This window comes from Erpetoichthys calabaricus, chromosome 10, assembly GCF_900747795.2.
Source record: "Erpetoichthys calabaricus chromosome 10, fErpCal1.3, whole genome shotgun sequence".
Taxonomy (NCBI): domain Eukaryota; kingdom Metazoa; phylum Chordata; class Cladistia; order Polypteriformes; family Polypteridae; genus Erpetoichthys; species Erpetoichthys calabaricus.
The window spans coordinates 158090302-158113460 of NC_041403.2; the positions used below are offsets into that span (position 1 = coordinate 158090302).

The window sequence follows — 23159 nt, forward strand, 5'->3', positions numbered from 1 at the left end:
TTTAATATTGTTTTTTATCAGTATGTTGCTGCTGGAGTATGTGAATTTCCTCTTGGGATTAATAAAGTATCTATCTATCTATCTATCTATCTATCTATCTATCTATCTATCTATCTAAACGAAAATGAGCAGCAGCAGTATAATCCTGTCTTCAGGTGGGAGATTTCTGAAGAAGGCGTGAAACTAAACAGTTTGTGGTCGTGTTTGTTGAGCCTTACACCTACCGGCAGAGACCTGTGTTATTCTTAATCATAAAACGACATGGAATAAGCTACCATGACCTGCTGAAATTTGTAACACATTTAATTATATTACAACACCACACAAAAGCAAAACAGAATTTGCAGTTTTTAGGCTTACAAAACAGAAGTTTAGATTTACAGCCCCGCAGTAGAATGAATCCGAGGGAAGCGGAGATCCTGTTTCATGCCTACATCAAGCTCTGGCCTGGTTTTGCACCTGCTGCTGAAAGCTCTGAATTCGGCTTTCTAGCTCTGGTCGAAAGTGTCGGATGAGACCCTACGGGAAGGAAAAGATTTCAGTTTAGCAAATTAAATCCTTAATAGTCACAAACATTTAAACACATAGGACTGCTGAATGTAAAAAATACACAGTCATAGTCCTGCCATTTTATAATGGTAGTCACAGGGCATGGGATGCAACGGGAAAACAAAAGCATACTCAAAAACATGATTTCGGGGGCAGGTTAAGGAGGAGATGAAGTGTATTAAGAATATCGCTACAGAAATAAAATATAATAAAATGGCAAAAACATTTTACTCTTATTTGTCAGATAGTTTCACTAGACAAGAGCTCAGCAACATATGAGTGGCTACTTATTATATTCAGGACATATTAAATACTCTTGTAGATTACTGAGAGCAATGTGTTACAAAGACTTGAACGACTAAACACACCTTGAGGACAACATTTAAGCACTGCTAATTTAACAGGAGAGGTTATTAAATAAACTTAGTAAAGATGAGTTAACAAGGAGTCAGCAAGGCCTTAAGACGCTGGAGTTTGCACCATGGTGAACTGGTTAAATCTGATATTGCAGCTTCAGAGTCCAGGGTACAAATCCTCGGCCTAGGCACTCTGTGTGGGATTTCTTCCAACACCCTAAAAATGTGCATGTTACGTTAACGGGCAGATCTGAACTGGTCCAATGTGAACCCTGCCATAGATTGGTTACCTGTCTAGGGTTGTTTTCTGTCTTGTACCTTCAGTTCTGCCCATATGGAGTTGCACCCCTGCAACTTTACATGATGCTGCCCTTATCTGTTGCTCCTCTGGACACTCAGCACATCAAAAGTGCATACTGCTGGTAAAACGTGTATCCATTGACGGTGCCGATTTTCTTCTTACTTTTACTGCCCTACCCTTGTATTATATTAAAGTGTCTGCAGTAGTGGTGAATGTATATATTATGAAGATGCAAAAACAGCACAGAAGAAAAATCTACAGAAGAGCTTTTATATTATCTCGTATAATAATTATGACTGTGATGGACGGCCGGCAGCTCAGCCCGGTCGGGATGCCCCTGGAATAGAAGGATGGGGGAAGGCAGCGACTTGCCGACACTGCTTCTCCCAAAACACTAGATGGCAGCTTCCATGGAGTGCAGTGGTACCCTGGCACGATGGGACATGGAGTTCGGATACACAGCCCTGCTAGATGCTGTGGGTGCCACCAGGAGGAGCAGTCAAAAGACAAAGGGATTTCGGTTTTCAATATAGTACTCCCAAGTCATGGGGACGGAAGGACAGAAGTACTTCCGGGCTGAACAAAAATGTGATCCTCCATCTGTCCCGGAAGTGTTGACAAGTCATGTGAACAGAAGAGGAGAAGCACTTCTGGGTGAAGGACTATATAAAGGACTGGTGGAGACACAGAAAGCGAGCCAGAGTTGGGTGGGAGTGTGACAGAGCTGATGGGAGGAGAGGAGGAGACTTATTGTATGTTTATTACTGTTTTTGTATGATGGCGAAGGTGCTTCAAGGCATCACTATTTGAATAGAAGGAATACAAAATCCTTTTGATGCTTTTACCTGGTGTCTTGAGCATTTGTCCATCGGGTTTGAGGAGCAACAGAGCCCTCTAGTGTCACATGACGAAGGAGTCACCCAGCACATACACAGATTATGAGAGAAAATGACAGATGTACTTCTCCGTTCTAGCACACGGCTTAGATCCATTAACACAATCATCATAAAATTCAGGGACCGGTTTTTACCCAAAGGTCACCTGTCAACTGCAGCAAGTGTTTCATGGCCACAATGTCTGGTGGTGTGTTCACTGTCTGTTGTTGGTATCGTAACACATTCACTTGTCAGTGGGAGACATGTAAATATGAATGGGTACATATGACAATAAATCTGTTCTTCACTGAGGATACAGAGGAAAAGATGGCAGAGTCAAATTTGCAAAAATATTTTTTCATGGTGAAAAATGTGCACACATGGAACAAGTTGTCTAGCGTTAGTGCTGAAAGTAGCACAGTGCAGTCCTTCAAGTACAGACTCAGGTTTATCAGATATATAAAAAGGAATATATATATGATATGTTGGCACTTTTTTTGACAAAAAGTATACACTTTAACCATAACCATGTTATCAAATGTAGCATTGAGAAAAACATTAACATAAAATCAAAATGCAGTAACAGAAGTACAATAGTCCGGTATGTATGGGGTATGACTGGAAATCAGAAAAGGTAGTTTGTAAAAAAATCGCAGTGATAATCTCCCTATTTTGAATCATTGTCTAATGGAACATTTATTCATGTTAATTTATATTCTATCAATTCACAGAAAAATTGAATTCGCTATATGGAATATCTCTCTATTATATAAAAAAATCTTAGGACGAGACGAGACTTTTTCAGAGAGATAATTTCAAGTCCTGTAAGATGAGACTTTGTGCCAAGAGATGAATTGAAAACCTAACAGGTCCAAGCAGGGACGGAAATTAAAAGACAAAGAGTAAAAGACAAAGTAGAACGTCGTAAAGAGGTTCAAAAACGTTGGCGCGATACACATGCAGAGCAGGTTAGAGATTATGAAAGTACTAAAATTCAAAAGTCTCAAAAAACTGATAGTAAAGATCACATTAGCGCTAACAAATGGAAATTATTACTTGGTGAAATAACGGAACAGCGAAAAGAGAACAAATATATGAACATAGGTGATATGACAGAAGTACAGTATGTAGATAATGTTTGGCTTTAAGTTTAAGTCGGAGACTTGTAGATCTTTAATTTTTGTTGTCATCAGGGAAAAGTAGTGTTTCTTCCCAATGAAGAGGCGTATCTGCGTGAATTCAAAAATTTGTCATTTGATGAAAGTGAAATCCAAAAAACACTACAGGCAAAATATCTGAATCTATAATAATCTGTTCGTGTTCGCATCGTTCAGTGCTCAAAATGTAGATTTACACGATTCAGGACCATACGCTATAAGAATTTGTGGTCCCGACACAATTAAAGCTACGACAAGTTTAATTTCAAAGAAACCACAATTTGGTCAGGTTTATATTTATGATCATGGAGAAGCGATGTAACATAGAATCAAAAGAGTTAAACAATCAGATGTATTAGAAATTCAACAGCCAATAATGGATACAAATCCATACGTTCAAAAGTATCACACTTTACACGAAATTTATCTGAAAAACATGGACAAAGAAGTTTTCTTGGATTTCTATATGAATCTGAAAGATCACGCTCACATATATAATAAACCAAAATGTGACGAATTGTCAGCGATAATAGTTTCGAAAGACGGAGATAACAAAGACAGAATTGATATTCGTGTTTATCCAAAAGCACAGCACGATTTGTCGCAAGTGGCAGATCCGGGAAATGTCGAGCGTGTAGGGCCCACACAGGGGTTGGCAAGTGAAGCGAGCAGGGGGCAGAGCCCCATAGTTTTGTTGAAAGAATCTTTTTTTCCCCTCATTCAGATGGACTATACATATTTCCTTTTCAAAGTCAAATTTTTGAGGCCACTTTCATGCACATTACCTGAACTGGCCAAGCTGCTCCATCTCCCAGAGCACAAATGGTATGGCCTTCAATCTGCTTACTGATTTCCCAGATCATATCAATCTCTGCAACTCGGGCATCACCACGTACAAAGCGCCACATCATTTTGTTCATCCAATCAACGCCTGATGATGAAAGCAAGAAACAATCAGAAAGTAAGAATTGCTTCATGTATCTTAGCATCTTTTCTCAGATATACGGGGGAAAAAATGGCAAATGAGCTGCAGCTAGTTAAAAATTATGCAAGAATGTTAACCGAAAAAATGAACACATAAGCACATCTCTCCACTCTTAGCATAGTTACACTGGTTACATGTGTCCTTTAGAATTGACTTTAAAATGTCAGTTCTAAAGGACACATGCAACTATGCTCCGGGACGAGAGGGGGAGCTGTCAGTAACAGTATCGTCTCTTTTCTCATCCACAGTACAGAGAAGACACGCAATGCATGCAACTGACCCCACATTTTTGGCTGGAGTCCTATAAAAAACAGACGTCCCTGGAAGGAGGCGCCTCATTTTCACCTGAGCTTGCCACACAATGGAGGTCCCCCAAGACAGACTCCACTCTACTGAGCTGTATTGAATTAAGAAGCCAATCCAAGGCAATGACTTCCTATTATTTGAGCTCTTCTGCATCACTGTATAGCTGCTTTCATTTGCTAATGAAAATGTGCTGTATAAATAAATGTGTTGCAAAGCAATACAGTCATTATAACACAAGTAGCTAATTGTGAACAATCACTACATTACTACATTTCAGGAAGAAAGAAAAGTGATCAATAACAACAGTATCATTCCACTATATATCAGTCTATTTGATTCAGGATTGCAGTTAAAACACCACTGCTTACAAAAGTGTATGTTTTGTACAAGTAACTTTTGAATTCCCCACAGTCCAAATAACATCTAAATTTGAGCCGTTAATGTCTACATTATTTAGATAAAATCCAGAATGAATACCTTGCATGAAGTGTGCTCCAACTGTTCATGACTAATCGATATTTTTTAGAGGTATTTTATTTCAGTATAAGTCACAGAGTCAAAAACACCACATTAACAGTGTTGCAGAAAACCAAAAAATAAATTCAAGCCACAGATTGCATTTTCCGGTTGCATACATTATAACTGTTTTATTTCAGAGGAAAACATTTAAAGCCTCGATGAACATTTGACTATTGGATTTTATTTTCAGAGTGTCATAATTTAGTAAATAAGCTTTTTCAAATACACCCCAAATTATAAAGAAGAAGCAAGCTGCAGTGAATACAGCATATTTTTTCACTCAAAGATGGGCAGTGTATTTTTCCATGTCCACCCTTTTGCACTTCAAAATAAACTTTTAGTATGATTGTTTACTATAACTCAGCCAAACGGAACAAGTGCTGCTGGTTTGCTGTGACTGGCATTCATGATGATAAACGACTACACCTATGGCCTGGACTTAATGTGTAATCCTCTGCACTCTTGTCACTGGGCACAATTACAATAAATTGCTTTGACTTCATTATCGGTGCATACCAATGCAATGGCTGATTTAGTGCACCTCTCTACTCATCAGGCTAAGCCATTACTTTATAATTCTGTGTAAAGCAGGACTGTTATGGAATGAGAGTTAAGAGTCTTCAGTTTCAATAGTGTGGTCATTTGACATATACTGGTGGCTAATGGAGGCTGGGAGAATGTCAAACTGCTACTAGGTTACAATTCTTGTTTTGTTTCAGTAAATATTCCCCACACAGAAATGGTGTATGGCCAAACAAAAAAAAAAACAAAGTGAAAGGTTCAAATAGCATATAATGTTTATTTTTACCTTCCCTACAGGGTGTGCACTGTCCACAGCTCTCATGTTTGTAGAATTCAATGAGGCGAGCAATTGCTTTCACAATATCTGTCTGTGAAAGATACCAAAAAGTGATTAGGTTACAGACACAACATATCAGCTCATAGCTCCACTTTCAGTATAAAATGAAAAGGGATGAAGGGAAAGATCCTACACCCAGCAGCAGACCTCCACAGCCCTGCTCCATTGACGGACCAATCAAATTGCACACATCTGATAATGTTTAACTGGCATTGCAATACACGTCAGTTTATTAATTTTGTTAATTAGTTCCTACTTGGTTTTTGATGTATTTGAACAAACCAGTATCCTTAACTGTGATAGTTCTGTATTTAATTAATCTATTCATGCATTTTGTCTTGAGAGTTTTTGTGGTGCTCTGCGCTTTGTGAGGAGAGCTGTGAAAGAACAAAAGTAGTGTGACTGTTGTATTGTATTTCGGAGGTGGCCATGACAGACAGATTGGCCATATAGCTCTGTGAAGAGGATTACTTGTGCTTTGGTTTATGTGTTGTATTTACCCCCATTTTTTGATACCTACTGCACGCCCAACCTACCTGAAAGGGGCTCTCTCTCTCTCTCTGTCTGAATTGACTTTCCCAAAATTTCTTCCCCTATATATTTTTGGTCATCTTAAGGAGTCAAGACTGGGGGGCTGTCAAAAAACAGGGTCTGTTAAAGCCCATTGCGGTATTCCTTGTGTAATTTTTGGGGTACACAAGAAAATAAATTGTTGTTGATCAGTCACCCAACCATTTGCTTTTTTCTGAACACTCAAGTGTCTCAAGTTTAGTTTTCATAAAACATCCTTAACACTATGGTTAACATTAGGGTTTTCTGACTCTGGAGTACTGGTGATTATTGATTAGGCATGTCTGATAGCAAAACCAAAAATATTATATACCAGTAACAGCGCACTATTGAGTTGAGCATTCCTAGTTTTCATCCTCTCTCTCTGTACGTTTACTGTTCGTTTGCTCAGAGGTTGATGCGCTTGCTGCTTCCTGAGCAGCTCTTCTTTTCTCCACCCTAGCGGCCCGCTTCTTCTTTTCTTTTCTCCATTTATTAAATATTCTCCATCCAATTATAGTGTCACATGGTGCCAGTCAGTAACCGGGCATACATAATTAAATGTACAAGGCCAATGTAGGCCTGTTTAACATAAAAACATTAATGATCCAAAAGAAAAATCACACAAACAAGAAAAAAAAAAAAAAAAAGAAATACAATACGAAGAGAGTACGCAAAACTCTACATTCACTGCGACTAGGCTAGGAATCGGTCTTGCGCCACTATGCCATTCAATTTCACATAAACGTTTAAGTGATTTCTGATTACAGGTTTGCCCAAATTAAAGGTACTCTTACTAGCAGCTAGTAATGACTATATTTTATTTGAATCAACATTTTAAAATTTCATCAATGCTGCTTTATTAAAAAGTATATATTTACCGATTTGTCCATAACAATGAGAGCTGCAGTTCCCAATCCGGTCTGAGCTTGGATAAGTGCATCAAAGTCCATCATGACATCTTCGCATACAGACTTTGGAATGAGTGGGGTAGAAGAACCTCCAGGAATCACAGCCAAAAGGTTATCCCAGCCACCAATCACACCACCTGGGAAGGCAAAACATACGAGAAAGTCACAGAGATTTGAGTTTTCAAACAACCATTTCTACAAGTACAAAAAGCAATGGGCTATCATGTTAGAGTAGTGACCTCTGAGCGGCACTGGGCCATGAAGTGCCATCTACTACGTTGCCAAGCAGCTTACATAATCTCTCTATATAAAATCCAACGTCTGTCTGCTTTCCACGAGAGAAGTACTTAACGGATTTAGATCGAGTTTTCTTCTATACTTTGCTTGAACATTCCGGTTGATTCTGCAACCTCTCTCATGACAGTAAGTATCACAGTTCACTTGCGGTACCGATTTATTTGCGTGAATCCGAGACAGGCGCAGTGGGCCAAGGCCCTCCGCACTCATGCGCCAGCCTCGGGGCATATCTTCCACTTAGCTAGCGAACGAGAGAACTACTTAACGGATTTAGATCGGGTTTTTTTTCTATAATTTGCTTGAACATTCCGGTTGATTTTGCGACTTCTGTCATCGTGCGAAGTATCATAGTTTGCTCGCGGTACTGATATATTTGCGCAAATCCGAGAGAGAGAGACGCAGCCCTCCTCATTCACGCTCCAGCCTCAGGGCATACCTTACCTAGCGCTTAGCTAGCAAACGAGAGAACTACTTAATGGATTTAAATCTGTTATTTTTCTACAATTTCCTTGAACATTCCCGTTAATTTGGTGACTTCTCTCACTGTACAAAGAATCATAGTTCACTTGCAGGAGCGATATATTCGCACTAATCCAAGACAGAGGCTATGGGCTGAGGGGAGGGGGAAGCATGACATCAGGAGTAGGGAGCCGGACAGGGCCCTCCTCACTCACACGCCTGCCTCCGTTCGAGTCGGTCTACCTCTGCATTTTGGAGTGTATCTTGCCTCCACTTAGTTAGCAATACCCGTTTGTTTTTTGATCTTTAAAGTTTGTCCCGTTTCACTACTACACGGGTTGAGCCGCGGGGGACAGCTAGTAAAGGAAAAACGGAGAAAGTATCAAGTCAACAGAAAGCAGTGTTGATGACCACTCTCAGTTAGAGATTAGCATCCTTTATTTGTATGTCAGTTTATGCTTCTTGGCCCTTACGATTTCTACTTCATTGATTGATAGCTTGCGAGTTTGTGGGTCTATTCAGTGTTAGAATTCGTGTAATAATATCAAGAAAGCAATGTAAAAGTAAAACTGCCATTGTTTTTGAATATTTACACTATTCACTGACTTTGCTAGAATTAGCCTTTGACTAGGTTTGCTTTAACAGCACTCATGGGAGAACTCTACAGCTAAAACCTTTCAGACGTCTTGAAACTTCATTTCATGCTGAAAAATAAACCCATTTTGATTTACTGTTATGTTTCTGTCACTTGCAGACCTCTTTTGGCTTTTTGTTTGTGTACCAATGTCAAAATGTATAATGGGAACTTTACCTAATTTTCAGCTTTATTACTGGGCAGCAAACATACAAGCCATAAAAACCTGGACACAAATAAATGAACACACACAGGCTTAGTCCACAATAGAAGTAAAATCCTGTAGTACTTATTTATACTCCCTGGTCTGCGCTCCAATAAATGCAAGTTATCGCAAATATACTAATAACCCAATTGTGCTTTACTCACTCAGAATATGGAGCCAACTTAGAAAGCATTTTAAGATGGAAAATCTTTTATCTGCGGCACCTCTGCAAGAGAACCACCTCTTTCAACGCTCGCAAACATATCCAGTTTTTAATATCTGGAAAAGTTTTGGGATTAAAATGCTCAGAGATCTTTATATAGACAACATATTTGCATCTTTTGAACAATTACATTCAAAATTCAACCTCCCAGCTACACATTTCTTTCACTATCTTCAAATTAGAAATTTTGTTAAACAGAAACTGCCCGATTTTCCCCACCTCGCACCCTCCACAATGCTGGAAAAAATACTGCTCAATTTCTAGGAATTAAACAGCATTTCCACATTATATAAAATCCTATTAGAGTCCCTACCTTTCAAAGATCCAAGAGGACATTGGGAAGAAGAACTCTTAATCAATATATCAGAAAAGGAGTGGAAGGTAGCAAAGCAGAGAATTCACTCGAGCTCCATATGCGCAAAGCATAGAATTATTCAACTAAAAATCATATATCGAGCTCATCTGTCTCGCTTAAAACTGTCCAAAATGTTTCCAGGGCAAGATCCAACCTGCGAACGCTGCAACCAAGTCCCAGCCTCACTGGGTCACATGTTCTGGGCCTGCACCAAACTAACATCATTTTGGACCAAAATTTTTAAGTGCCTTTCAGACAGCCTTGGGGTCACAATCCCTCCTAACCCATTAACAGCTGTGTTCGGTGTTCTTCCAGATGGACTTAAAGTGGAGAAGGACAAGCAAACGGTGATTGCATTCACTACACTCTTGGCACGCAGACTTATTTTGTTAAATTGGAAGAATCCCAATTCTCCTCTGATAAGTCAGTGGGAAACCGATGTTTTATATTATTTGAAATTGGAAAAAATCAAATTCTCAGTTAGAGGATCTGTACAAAATTTTTTCAAAACCTGGCAGGATCTAATCAATATTATTTTAGAATAAGAGAAATAACTATTACCGCATTTAATTCCCTTCTCCATCTCTTATTTACCTATATATTTATTTCTCCCTTTCTTTTATTTATTGTTGCCTTATTAAAAAGCCCTAAGTAATTCTCATTTGGCTAAGCTCTCCCTCTCAGGGGTGGGGTTTAATTTGTCTTCAATTTTGTTTGGTTATAAATTGATCTACTTGTATGGAATGATTACAATACAAATTAATAAACAACAAAAAAAAATGTATACTGGGAAAAATAAAACATCCATCAATATGTAACACACAATTAGTATAAATGTAGTTGACATTTTGGCTTTGTTTATATTTCACTACACAGGGATTTCAAAATGACCACCAAAAACTATTCTAGGGTTTAAATACAAATAAAAGGAACACACACACTGTGACAGAAAAGTTACCCCTTGAAACACTGGACCAATGTGCATTAGAGACTGGTATGAGAAAGTACCAAGCCTGGTACACAAATAATCTGCTTTGCTTCTCTCTCATGGCTGTTAATAAAGGGTTGCTCATCAAGTTCAGCATTAAAAAGAGATGCCGTTCTGTCATCGACACTTCTACTTCCACTATTCCACCCCAAGTATGCCTCCACAACACATTCAAGCAACACAATTCAATTTATTCTGCGATGTGCACACGTGTGCGTACTAGTGTTCCTCTCAAGGACCAAATTAATTGTCTTTGTGAAGTTGGGAACTCATTCTGATGTATCATGGTATGTTAAACTCAAATATGCAACAGCAATGATGATGGTTCCACAGAAGTGTTTAACAATATTGGAAGGAATCCACGAATCTCAAAGCAACACCACGGGAGAACTGATAAGTCAATCTTAAAACGTCTAGAAGATTTGACAAGCAATACCAATGGCAGCGAGCTCATCTGTGGGTCTTCACTCATGACATCCTCCACAGACCTTTCGCAGCACCCAATAGCATCTGGTATGTTTTTTACACTTTAGTCACCAGCATTGCAGTGAATGGACACTGGCCAACACTCAATTCTTCTAGGGATAGTCAACCAGCTGACTGGCACACAGAGTTTATGGAAACAGCAAAACAATTTAACAAATGACCTCAAATGGTAGATATAACCCGAGCAGTTCCTGTCAGACACAATCATATATGACTGCCGGTCACATCTGCTGATTTGATAAGAAAAAGTTTAATAGTATAGAGAGGACTCTCTTTCGTGTAAGCTGCCTTATGCCATTTTTTAACAGGATTAGGTCTAACCATACACAGCTTCTGTCTCCTATTAAGACATATGATGCCAGCACCCTTCCCAATTTCCTGAAGGACACATTTAGAATGTTTTAGGAAATAAACAGCAGACTGATTCATGCCCTCCATAGACCAATGCATCTTTGGTACAGCAGTTGTACTGTGATTGGTTGAATGTGTTGCAAGCCACTTCTATGTTTCCAGTAAATATAGCCCTATCAAATGCCAAACATTAAAGTTTCAACCAATAACAATAACTCATATTCATATCCCTATTCCAAACCAAAACATCTATAGTTTGGATATGCGATTATTTATTAAACACGTGTCAGCTGTTCTATACACAAGCGTCAATAAAAACCAGTGCACTTCTTTCGGGTGCAATAATAAGTTTTGTGAAAGAATGCGTTTCATTTACAAGTAAGATCCCTGAAATATAACCTTACCCGCATGTCTCTCTATCAGCTCTTTAAGTGGTACTGACATCTCTTCTTCCACTGTACACGGGTTAACAACATGTCCAGAAATATTGAAAAGTTTAGTGCCAGAATTCCTTTCTCTGCCAAATCCGGCAAACCAGGTGCCACCTCGGCGACAAATTGAGGGTGATACAGAAACGGTCTCCACATTGGCAACAGTAGTTGGGCAACCAAAAACTCCTGTTGAAAAGACAAGATTTTATTATAGGACATTTATGCACAATGCTCACTCGAGGAATGTAGCACTTGTTTTTGTGGTTCTTATTTTTTTTTCCATTTGACTGCTTAGTTTTGTGATTCATCCATCAAATTTACTTATAAAATAAATTCCTTTTGAAGAACAGCATAGCAACAAATAAAAAAAAAAAAGGTTGACATCTTTTATCTGACAAAACAAGTACTTACAGTGGTGTGAAAAACTATTTGCCCCCTTCCTGATTTCTTATTCTTTTGCATGTTTGTCACACAAAATGTTTCTGATCATCAAACACATTTAACCATTAGTCAAATATAACACAAGTAAACACAAAATGCAGTTTTTAAATGATGGTTTTAATTATTTAGGGAGAAAAAAAATCCAAACCTACATGGCCCTGTGTGAAAAAGTAATTTCCCCCTTGTTAAAAAATAACCTAACTGTGGTGTATCACACCTGAGTTCAATTTCCGTAGCCACCCCCAGGCCTGATTACTGCCACACCTGTTTCAATCAAGAAATCACTTAAATAGGAGCTGCCTGACACAGAGAAGTAGACCAAAAGCACCTCAAAAGCTAGACATCATGCCAAAATCCAAAGAAATTCAGGAACAAATGAGAACAGCAGTAATTGAGATCTATCAGTCTGGTAAAGGTTATAAAGCCATTTCTAAAGCTTTGGGACTCCAGCGAACCACAGTGAGAGCCATTATCCACAAATGGCAAAAACATGGAACAGTGGTGAACCTTCCCAGGAGTGGCCGGCCGACCAAAATTACCCCAAGAGCGCAGAGACGACTCATCCGAGAGGTCACAAAAGACCCCAGGACAACGTCTAAAGAACTGCAGGCCTCACTTGCCTCAATTAAGGTCAGTGTTCACGACTCCACCATAAGAAAGAGACTGGGCAAAAACGGCCTGCATGGCAGATTTCCAAGACGCAAACCACTGTTAAGCAAAAAGAACATTAGGGCTCGTCTCAATTTTGCTAAGAAACATCTCAATGATTGCCAAGACTTTTGGGAAAATACCTTGTGGACTGATGAGACAAAAGTTTAACTTTTTGGAAGGCAAATGTCCCGTTACATCTGGCGTAAAAGGAACACAGCATTTCAGAAAAAGAACATCATACCAACAGTAAAATATGGTGGTGGTAGTGTGATGGTCTGGGGTTGTTTTGCTGCTTCAGGACCTGGAAGGCTTGCTGTGATAGATGGAACCATGAATTCTACTGTCTAACAAAAAATCCTGAAGGAGAATGTCCGGCCATCTGTTCGTCAACTCAAGCTGAAGCGATCTTGGGTGCTGCAACAGGACAATGACCCAAAACACACCAGCAAATCCACCTCTGAATGGCTGAAGAAAAACAAAATGAAGACTTTGGAGTGGCCTAGTCAAAGTCCTGACCTGAATCCAATTGAGATGCTATGGCATGACCTTAAAAAGGCGGTTCATGCTAGAAAACCCTCAAATAAAGCTGAATTACAACAATTTTGCAAAGATGAGTGGGCCAAAATTCCTCCAGAGCGCTGTAAAAGACTCATTGCAAGTTATCGCAAACGTTTGATTGCAGTTATTGCTGCTAAGGGTGGCCCAACCAGTTATTAGGTTCAGGGGGCAATTACTTTTTCACACAGGGCCATGTAGGTTTGGATTTTTTTTTCTCCCTAAATAATAAAAACCACCATTTACAAACTGCATTTTGTGTTTGTGTTATATTTGACTAATGGTTAAATGTGTTTGATGATCAGAAACATTTTGTGTGACAAACATGCAAAAGAATAAGAAATCAGGAAGGGGGCAAATAGTTTTTCACACCACTGTATATATCCATGCATGCTTCCATTTCTGGAACACATAGCAAAAAAGCAAAAGGTCTCATTTTATTTATTATGAAATTAGTATACAATTTATATAAGCTTTATCATCTTACATTTTTGTCTACCCTTCCATACCATTTTATTTTTCCACTGACCTACATCAGCAGGAAATGGTGGTTTGAGTCTTGGTTTGCCTTGCTTTCCTTCAATAGACTCAATGAGTGCCGTCTCTTCACCACAGATGTACGCTCCGGCGCCACGCACCACATATACATCAAAGTCATAGCCTGACCCACAGGCATTGCGGCCTATCAGCCCAGCAGTGTACGCTTCTTTGATTGCCATCTACGACATATTTAGGAAATTCTGTAATGAGTGCTAGGTATTTAGCTAACACAAAACAAGTGAGGTGGGCAGCAGTTAAACTGAAAAAGACACACTAACCTGCAAATTTGAAGCCTCATTGTAGAACTCGCCTCGAATGTAGATGTAGGCAGCTCGTGCTCCCATCGATCGCCCAGCCACAAGGCACCCCTCCACTAACTTGTGTGGGTCGTGCCGCATTATTTCCCTGTCTTTGCAAGTGCCTGGTTCACCCTCATCTGCATTCACTACCAAGTATTTGGGTCTGAAAAAAATGTTAAAAAAAAGTAAGGAAAGCTGAAATTACACACTGACTTCTAAAGAAGTCTGAAAAAGTCATAGCCCTCCCCATAATATTATTTAAAAAAAAACAGTGCATTTAAAAATAAATGACTACATGAAAAAAAAAAAGTACCAGCAGAATTACTTTTCTTCACCACACCTTGTAAATATTTTCTAAGGCATTCACATCATTGTTCTTATTTTTACGCCTCACCTGTCACTGGGTTTGTTCATGAAACCCCATTTCATGCCTGTAGGAAAGCCAGCACCTCCTCGCCCACGCAAGCCAGAAATCTTGATCTCATTCAAGATCCAGTCTGCCCCCTTGAGCAGTATCTCCTTTGTCTTGTACCAGTCACCTCTGGCGATTGCACCCTTAAGCCTGAAAGAGATGCACATTGTACTTTGACAATGATAAAAAAAAGCCACATTCTGCTGCTGCCTTATAAAAGAAATACAAACAAACACTCATGGTATTTGCCTGTTGGGACACATGGATTAATGTGAGTGGCAACATTCACCAGCTCCATTTCTGAAGTTATGCTTAAAAGAGCAATGTACTCGTCTCTAACATCTCTCTCAAATTACACTCCAACTGTTACTGATGAAGTTTAAAAAACAAACCTGAATTAACATCGTTTTGATCTTCTCCACTCATATTTGATGTTGTGACAGTTATTTTCAAAGGCTACTCTTGCACGTCTTCTTTCAGCTGCTCCAATTTAGGGATCATCCATCTCCAATTATCCCCGTCTTTTACATCATTTTCTATCACACTGACTGCCTTATATGGGAATCAGCACCTCCAAATCCGAGACCATGGTCCTCAGCTGGAAAAGGGTGGAGTGCCCTCTCAGGGTTGGTAGCGAGATCCTGCCCCAAGTGGAGGAGTTCAAGTATCTTGGGGTCTTGTTCACGAGGGAAGAATGGAGCGTGAGATCGACAGGCGGATCGGTGCGGTATCTGCAGTAATGCGGGCTCTGCATCGGTCTGTCGTGGTGAAAAAGGAGCTGAGCCGCAACGCGAAGCTCTCAATTTACCAGTCGATCTATGTTCCTAACCTCACCTATGGTCATGAGCTATAGGTAGTGACCGAAAGAACGAGATCGCGAATACAAGCGGCTGAAATGAGTTTCCTCCGCAAGGTGTCTGGGCTTTCCCTTAAAGATAGGATGAGAAGCTCAGTCATCCGGGAGGGGCTCAGAGTAGAGCCGCTGCTCCTCCGCATCGAGAGGAGTCAGATGAGGTGGCTCGGGCATCTGATCAGGATGCCTCCTGGACGCCTCCCTGGTGAGGTGTTCCGGGCACGTCTAACCGGGAGGAGGCCCCGGGGAAGACCCAGGACATGCTGGAGGGACTATGTCTCCCGGCTGGCCTGGGAACGCCTCGGAATTCTCCTGGAAGAGCTAGAAGAAGTGGCCGGGGAGAGGGAAGTCTGGGCATCTCTGCTCAAGCTGCTACCCCTGCAACTCGACTTTGGATAAGCGGAAGAGGATGGATGGATGGATGACTGCCTTATCCTTGCACATACTACATATTTTATTTTTACGATCAGTATCAATCAATTAATAGAATAGCTACTTTCATCATAAGATATAAAAATAAAAAAACAACACTGTAATTCCCCACCATGCTAAACAAGTTTCAAAAATTGTTTGAATCAATTAATTTATGTGCGCCCCACGATTTTATTTAGTCACATATAACCACAAAAATTGTGGTTAAAGAAAAATGTATTTTTTGCTTTTTAGTGCATTTATAACTAAAGTAAATAAAATCGTTTTACTGAATTTTTTTATGTATTTTATTTTTTAATTTTTAGTTTGAGTATTTTACAAATTCTTTTTCTTTAGTCATTTTTCATGAACGGGAAGCTTCTTCATAAGTATTACATAATATACTGTATCTTCTTTGCAGAATTATTTGAATTCTAAAAAGAATTATATTTTGGTCTCTGCTTTTCTGTTCAGGCTCTTATGAGATTAGCGCTCGGTCACTCCAAAAAAAAAAATATCAATGACAGAACAGCAAGTTTACGGTAAAACTTCTTCACCGTGATCATCAAGGCTACTCCTTCACAAGAGTAAACAAGTAAAGTCGGCACGCATATCTACCCACTCCATTCACTGGAAGAGGCAAGTGGAGGCAATCTGACGCATCTCTCACTTGCATGCTCCTCTATCTCACTCTGTTCTCTCTTCATCATTGTTGTGTGTGCGTTAATTAGAATCACATAACCATTAATTACTGCAAAATTTGTTACATAACTGCATTGGTTTTGACGGATTATTGTATTGTCATCGATACTGAACACGTACGCAAAATTTGAAGGAATTCGCTTTGCCAAAAGTGGGTTTAAAAATCAGTTGCAGGATCTGACCCAGACAAACAAACAGACAGAGAAGTCAAGTTGAATAAAATCATTTTAAGAAAAAAAATCTTCTCCTGCTAAGTTAAGTAACTGTTCATTTCAAAATGGTACATTAAAACAAAACTTAAAAACACTAAGTTGTGACTGCTGGAAATGATTTCAGCTGTACTGATGTATACATTTTGCCCAGTATTATTAAGATGATCTCACCTCCAGTCATGTCGTCCGTAAAGATTAGTAAATATTCGGTCCTGATCTTTCAATGGGCCATATTTAGTCTTCTTTGGTGTTTCCTTAATAAAAACAGGGTCAAACGACACAGAATTAAAGCAGTGCTGTAAAAAATGTCTAAACGATGTAGAAGGTAAAAAAAGGTGGCGTTTTATACCTGTTGGGCAGCAGAGCTACTAAATCGAGTCACAACTGGGCTGCAGAAAGCTGAAGAGAGGTGGGACCTGCACCCACCGCTCACAAAGATTCGGCAGGTGGCATACATCACTCTACAGCTAAACAGAAGAGAACGGAAAACACCAAACATTAGAAACATCTAACATTTTGCAAAGAAAACATTTGTGTACCTCTGGATTCCTGAAGTAATTAATCCTAACAACATAGTCTGATCTTCAGCTAAGCCATAATCATCGACAAACACAAGCTGCTTAAACTGATAACACAAACAAGTGGACTGCTTCTCAGCGAAACTGAACATGTTATCGAAATATTCAGAAATGTTAGGTGAGAACTTGTCTTAAGTAACTGGTAGGACCCCTTTTAGCTACAGTACCCTCTACCATGTTTCCTGTAACCACTGATCATGCTTTCACAACAGTTACGAGGAATTTTAGAACGTTCCTCCTTCTGTTTAACTTCATTGACTCTTTTGAGGTTTCTTATAAGAACAACTCCCTTCAGGTTAGGTCACAAAATCTCCATTGGGCTGGACTCTGACTTGGCTACCCAAAAACACTAGTTGTCTTCTGTTGTCGATCTACTCCTGGGCTTTGGTAACGGGCCCGTTCTCTGTCACACCCAGCTTCTATTACACGTCAGGTGAGAGCCCACTAACCTAACAATCTCGTGTCAAATTTCTTAAAACAATTCTGAATTCGTAGTTCCTTCTATGATGGCAAGCATTCCAGACCCATAAGCAGAAAAGCCATCCCACACCATACTGCTCCTTCCACTAAGGCTTCACAACTGGCTTCTTTTCCTCCAAACATGGAGTTGCACTTTCTGCCATACAGTTCAACTTTTGTCTCATTTCCTGCAGAGGAGACTGTCCTACAACTGCTGTGGAATATTCCTTTGGTCTTTTGCAAACTTGAGATGTGCAGCAGTGTTTCTTTTGGACAGCCATGGCTTCCTCTGGAAACAAAACTCATATTCAGTGCTTTTAGTTTTAGGGCACCAAAGCTGTGGAACGATCTGCCTCCTAATATAAGAGATGTCCCCTTGGTCTAAAGCTGAAGAGTCAATACTTCAGTCTAGCATACCCTGATTAGAGCTGCTAATTAGCTCTGCTTACTGCATCTGTTTGTTAGTCATTTGTACAGAAAAGAAGTAATACAATGTGTATGATGTAGCACCCAGAATCAGAATGCTGGGTGTCCATCAAAGATAGAATTACAATGATCCATATTTCAAAAAGGACCCATAAATGGTTTAAGAGAAAGGGATGGAGTGTTCTGAAGTGGCCAGCAATGAATCCAGATCTAAATCCCTTAGTAAAACCAGTGGAAAGATCTCAAAACAGCAGTTGAGGGAAAGCACCCTTCAAATCTGAAAAACCTGGAGCAGTTGGCAAAAAATGGAGGAGGTTGGGAGTATGCACTGTTACCGCACCCACCACATGTCAGACCACCTCGATTGGGACTCAAGTGCAGCAGGTGACACCTGGAACACATAAGAGGTCCAAAATTTCAGTAGAGAGGTCAACAAAAAACTCATTCATGGTTAGAGGAAGTGACTGATTTCAGTTATTGATTCCAAATGGTGTGCAACCAAATATTAAGCCAAGGGTGCCAATAATTTTGTCCAATCCATTTCAAGAGTTCTCTGTGGAATGATATCAGATTTTACTGTTTTTTTTCTATGTGCTTTTTTTCGTATTCTTCCAATGCAAGCAAAAGAAATAAACAATATTCTGGGAGAAGTGCAGGAGTGCCAAAATTTCTGCTCATGTATACATACATGAGCATTTTATATGTGAACTTGTTGCAGCGCTTTGACCCTGCACTTAGTGAAGAGTACTGAACTGAAAATATCACTGGTCAACAAGCATTTTGCTACTGGGATTCTTTCACCTGTACTTTAACAAACTTCACTTGCTGACTCCAAATCTGAAAACCGTTTTCGCCCAGCAGCACATCCCGTTTTTTAGTTATGATGTTCCAGGTCTTGGACAACTAGGGTGACTGGACAGTAAAGGCGATGCGTTTCAGCATTTAAGAAATAAGTTTGGTCTCGAGAAAAGTTGAAGCCAAAATTAAGGAAGGTGTTTTTGTTGACCCTGAAATATGTGAACTGATGCTTGATGATAAGTTCAAAAAGAAACTGAAGCCAACTGAATCAACACCATCATTTTTGCAGGTTGTCCAGAATTTTCTTGACAAGCACAGAGAATTATACTGAAATTGTGGAGAACCTGCTGAAAGTATACAGTAATCCCTCCTCCATCGCGGGGGTTGCGTTCCAGAGCCACCCGCAAAATAAGAAAATCCGCGAAGTAAAAACCATATGTTTATATGGTTATTTTTATATTGTCATGCTTGGGTCACAGATTTGCGCAGAAATACAGGAGGTTGTAGAGAGACAGGAACATTATTCAAACACTGCAAACAAACACTTGTCTCTTTTTCAAAAGTTTAAACTGTGCTCCATGACAAGACAGAGATGACAGTTCCGTCTCACAATTAAAAGAATGCAAACATATCTTCCTCTTCAAAGGAGTGCGTGTCAGGAGCAGTGACTGTCACAGAGATAGAGAGAAAAGCAAACAAATCAATAGGGCTGTTTGGCTTTTAAGTATGCGAAGTACCACGACACAAAGCTGTTGAAGGCGGCAGCTCACACCCCCTCCGTCAGGAGCAGAGAAAGAGAGAGAGAGAGAGAGATAGAGAGAGACAGAGTTTGTTTTTCAATCATAAATCAATACGTGCCCTTCGAGCTTTTAAGTATGCGAAGCACCGTGCAGCATGTCGCTTCAGGAAGCAGCTGCACAGAAGGTAGCAACGTGAAGATAATCTCAGCATTTTTAGACGAGCGTCCGTATCGTCTAGGTGTGCGAACAGCCCCCCTGCTCACACCCCCTACGTCAGGATCAGAGAAAGTCAGCGCAAGAGAGAGAGAAAAGTAAGTTGGGTAGCTTCTCAGCCATCTGCCAATAGCGTCCCTTGTATGAAATCAACTGGGCAAACCAACTGAGGAAGCATGTACCAGAAATTAAAAGACCCATTATCCGCAGAAATCCGTGAACCAGCAAAAAATCCACGATATATATTTAAATATGCTTACATATAAAATCCGCGATGGAGTGAAGCCGCGAAAGGCGAAGCGTGATATAGCGAGGGATTACTGTATTAGCTTACGGGAGCCAGAATGTCTCTGAAGACACATTTTTTACATTCTCATCTCGACTTTTTTCCACCAAATCTAAGCGATGTCAGAGATGAGCATGGGGAAAGATTTCATCAAGAAATAAAAGGTGATGGAAAACGGATATCAGGAAAAATTCACTCCGAGCATGATGGATGACTGCTGTTGGTTCTTGCAAGGAGAGATGGATGTGCAGTACAAGCACAAAAGCGAGGGCCTCCAACATTTTTTTGGGCACACTGACCTCACTTTTATATTGAGGTAAATTGACATAAATATACTTTAACGTGTTTCTGGTATCGTCTTCTGGTTTGTTTTCAGAATATACACATCAAAACAATTTTAGTGGGACAGAGTCCAAACTCCAGATATTGTGTTGATATATTATATTGACATTCAAAAGTGTCAAAACCTGACATGCTAGCTTAATTCCGATTTCATATAAGAAATCAGTGTAAAAAACTTAATAAAGAGCTGCTCTGAAGTTCACAGAAGCAAACAAAAAATATTTTTTGTAGACCAGTGATTCAGTAAGAGTTCAAGTTCATATAATATCTCAATAACACCTATAATAATACTAATCCACCTGGAAAGGGTTACAAACGTTCAAGCAGGACTGTAATGTAGAGGGAAAAAAATAGTGAATGATTATAAAAGACAATGCCATCCTGTTGGCAAATCCTAGCATTAGTGCCCGTAAATTCCAAAGGCACTCAGGAAACATCTAACCTGCTCCGTGCGTGAATCTTTGTGATTTCCCAAACAAAACGCCTTCAGGTACTTAACACTAATCGTTCGAAAAGAGGAGTCCCAATACTGTATAACGTTTATTTTGTTGAATCGATCGAGTAAAGATTTACTTTGAAAATACCTGCCGAACTCTCCGTAACCTCTGAGAGATGAGAGATCACCTCACGTCACGTCACCTCACCCGGGTGGAGACTAAAACTCTGAAGCAGCAGCCGAATCCTTACATAAAATCTCTCAATGAGCGAGTGTGTTTCATAAGCTCTTGCTGCGGTCCTCCTCCTTCTCCTTCACGATTGCCAGCAACCTTGAAATGGGGCAGCTCGGCTCAGACTCACAGCTGTTGCCGGGGCAGAAGGCGAGCAATAGCAATACTTCATAATCGATCAGAAATTGTGTTGGTTAATTTGGCAATAATTTAAAGCAGGTACAGACATTGCCCTTTATATTACGTTAAGTTACACAACGCTAACACATGAATACAACAGCTAAGATTTAAGTGTCCACGTACAGTAACGACATATAAAGAATTACAAGAGGCAACGACCACTACAAACAAAAATAACCGCCAATGAGAAAATACATACTTAATTATTTTGAAGTCTTTAATTCATTAATGAAATAACAGTATCAAAGGGCAAAAAAAAAAAAAAAAAGGTTACACTCAACCTTCACTCACCTCACCAACCGGAAGCCGCCAGTGAATAACGGAAGTGCCATAAACAGTACAGTTTTCACTTCTACAGCGGCAAAGACCATCAATACATACAAGTGCTAGAGTGGTCATATGGGTATCGTGTCTTAAGGCGGAAAGCTGTCTAAGAGACCATATTGCACAGGTAGTATTTCAATAAAAGTCCTGTCCTCGCCCTTGATATCAGGGTTGCCAGTTCAGGGGGGAATCGCCCACATTTTGGGGGGAGAAACCAGGGCTATTATGGAGTTGGGGTTGTCGGAGGGAAATGGAAGAAAGAGTTTTTTTTTTATTATTACTTCTAAAACATGGTTCACTTTAGAATGCAAGTCCATCTGGCAAATTAATAAATATAATTGTAAACAAATAACCTTGACTTGAAAAATGCTAGATGCAAGTAATTTAATTATACCAAACACAAAGAAAAGGTGTTTTGTTATGTTTCAAATTTCCCCTTGGGATTAATAAAGTATCTATCTATCTATCTATCTATCTATCTAAGTAGTTGCTACTGTTAAGAAGGAAAGTTTAACTGCACATGAAAGCCAGAATTAATAATAATAATAATCAAAATAATTCATTGCATTTATATAGTGCTTTTCTCGCTACTCAGTATGCTTTCTACAGACAGAGCGGAACCAGTTCAACCACCACTGATAATAATAAAAATAATTCTTTGCATTTATATGTCGCTTTTCTCACTACTCAAAGCACTCCGCAATTGCAGGTTAAGGGTCTTGCTCAAGGGCCCAACAGAGAAGAGTCCCTTTTTGGCATTTACAGGATTTGAACCGGCAACCTTCCGATTGCTAGTGTAGATCCCTAGCCTCAGAGCCACCACTCTGCCTGGATGATGTGACAGCAGCCATCATTGTGCCAGTACACTCAGCACACATTAGCTATGAGGTGGTGAAGGTTGAGAGGGAAATGCAATTAAAGACAGGGGGATAACTAAGGACCAGAATGGACAAGGTCGTGATGAGCCAGGATATCATGATAAACTTTACTCTTTTTGAAAGATACCAAGAGATCTTTTATGACCACAGAGAGTCAGAACCTCATCTTTACATCTCATCTGAAAGACAGCACCACATTTTACAGCACAGTGTCCCCACCACTGAACTGGGACATTGAGAGACCCATGTAAGCACCCCCTGCTGGTCTCACCTCCTCTATAGTGGCTGCAGTTATATCAATCAGAAGAGTCGTTATATCGTAGATGTGTAATGCAAAGCAGAAAAATTAAATAACAAAAAAAAAAAAAAAAAGTCACAGGTAACCAGATAAGAGA

General features: G+C 39.7%; 1 protein-coding gene across 2 annotated transcripts; it reads right to left on the bottom strand.

The window, feature by feature from the left end:
* Positions 1–285: 285 nt before the first annotated feature.
* Positions 286–21927, bottom strand: ndufv1 (NADH:ubiquinone oxidoreductase core subunit V1). 2 transcript variants are annotated; one of them, XM_028812200.2, is made up of 11 exons: positions 21854–21927; positions 17222–17339; positions 17044–17126; positions 14677–14844; positions 14262–14445; positions 13973–14162; positions 11770–11982; positions 7338–7504; positions 5857–5938; positions 4024–4169; positions 286–519 (listed from the first exon to the last, which is right to left on the bottom strand). In XM_028812200.2, the coding sequence occupies exons 1-11, from the start codon at positions 21892–21894 to the stop codon at positions 436–438; spliced, it is 1476 nt and encodes a 491-aa protein (XP_028668033.1). In that variant the 5' UTR covers positions 21895–21927; the 3' UTR covers positions 286–435. The 2 variants fall into 2 exon arrangements, with proteins under 2 accessions (XP_028668033.1, XP_028668032.1); XM_028812199.1 differs by lacking the exon at positions 21854–21927 and adding an exon at positions 18680–18700.
* Positions 21928–23159: the final 1232 nt, after the last annotated feature.

What these genes read in the sequence shown, in the direction of transcription:
- ndufv1 (XM_028812200.2), bottom strand. Translation starts at nt 21,894, where the DNA reads ATGGCACTTCCGTTATTCACTGGCGGCTTCCGGTTGGTGAG. An exon ending in ATGAACAAACCCAGTGACAG is followed by an intron (nt 14,446 to 14,676) that starts GTGAGGCGTAAA and finishes CATTTTTTTCAG; the next exon opens with ACCCAAATACTTGGTAGTGA. An exon ending in GTGCACACCCTGTAGGGAAG is followed by an intron (nt 4,170 to 5,856) that starts GTAAAAATAAAC and finishes TTTCATCATCAG; the next exon opens with GCGTTGATTGGATGAACAAA.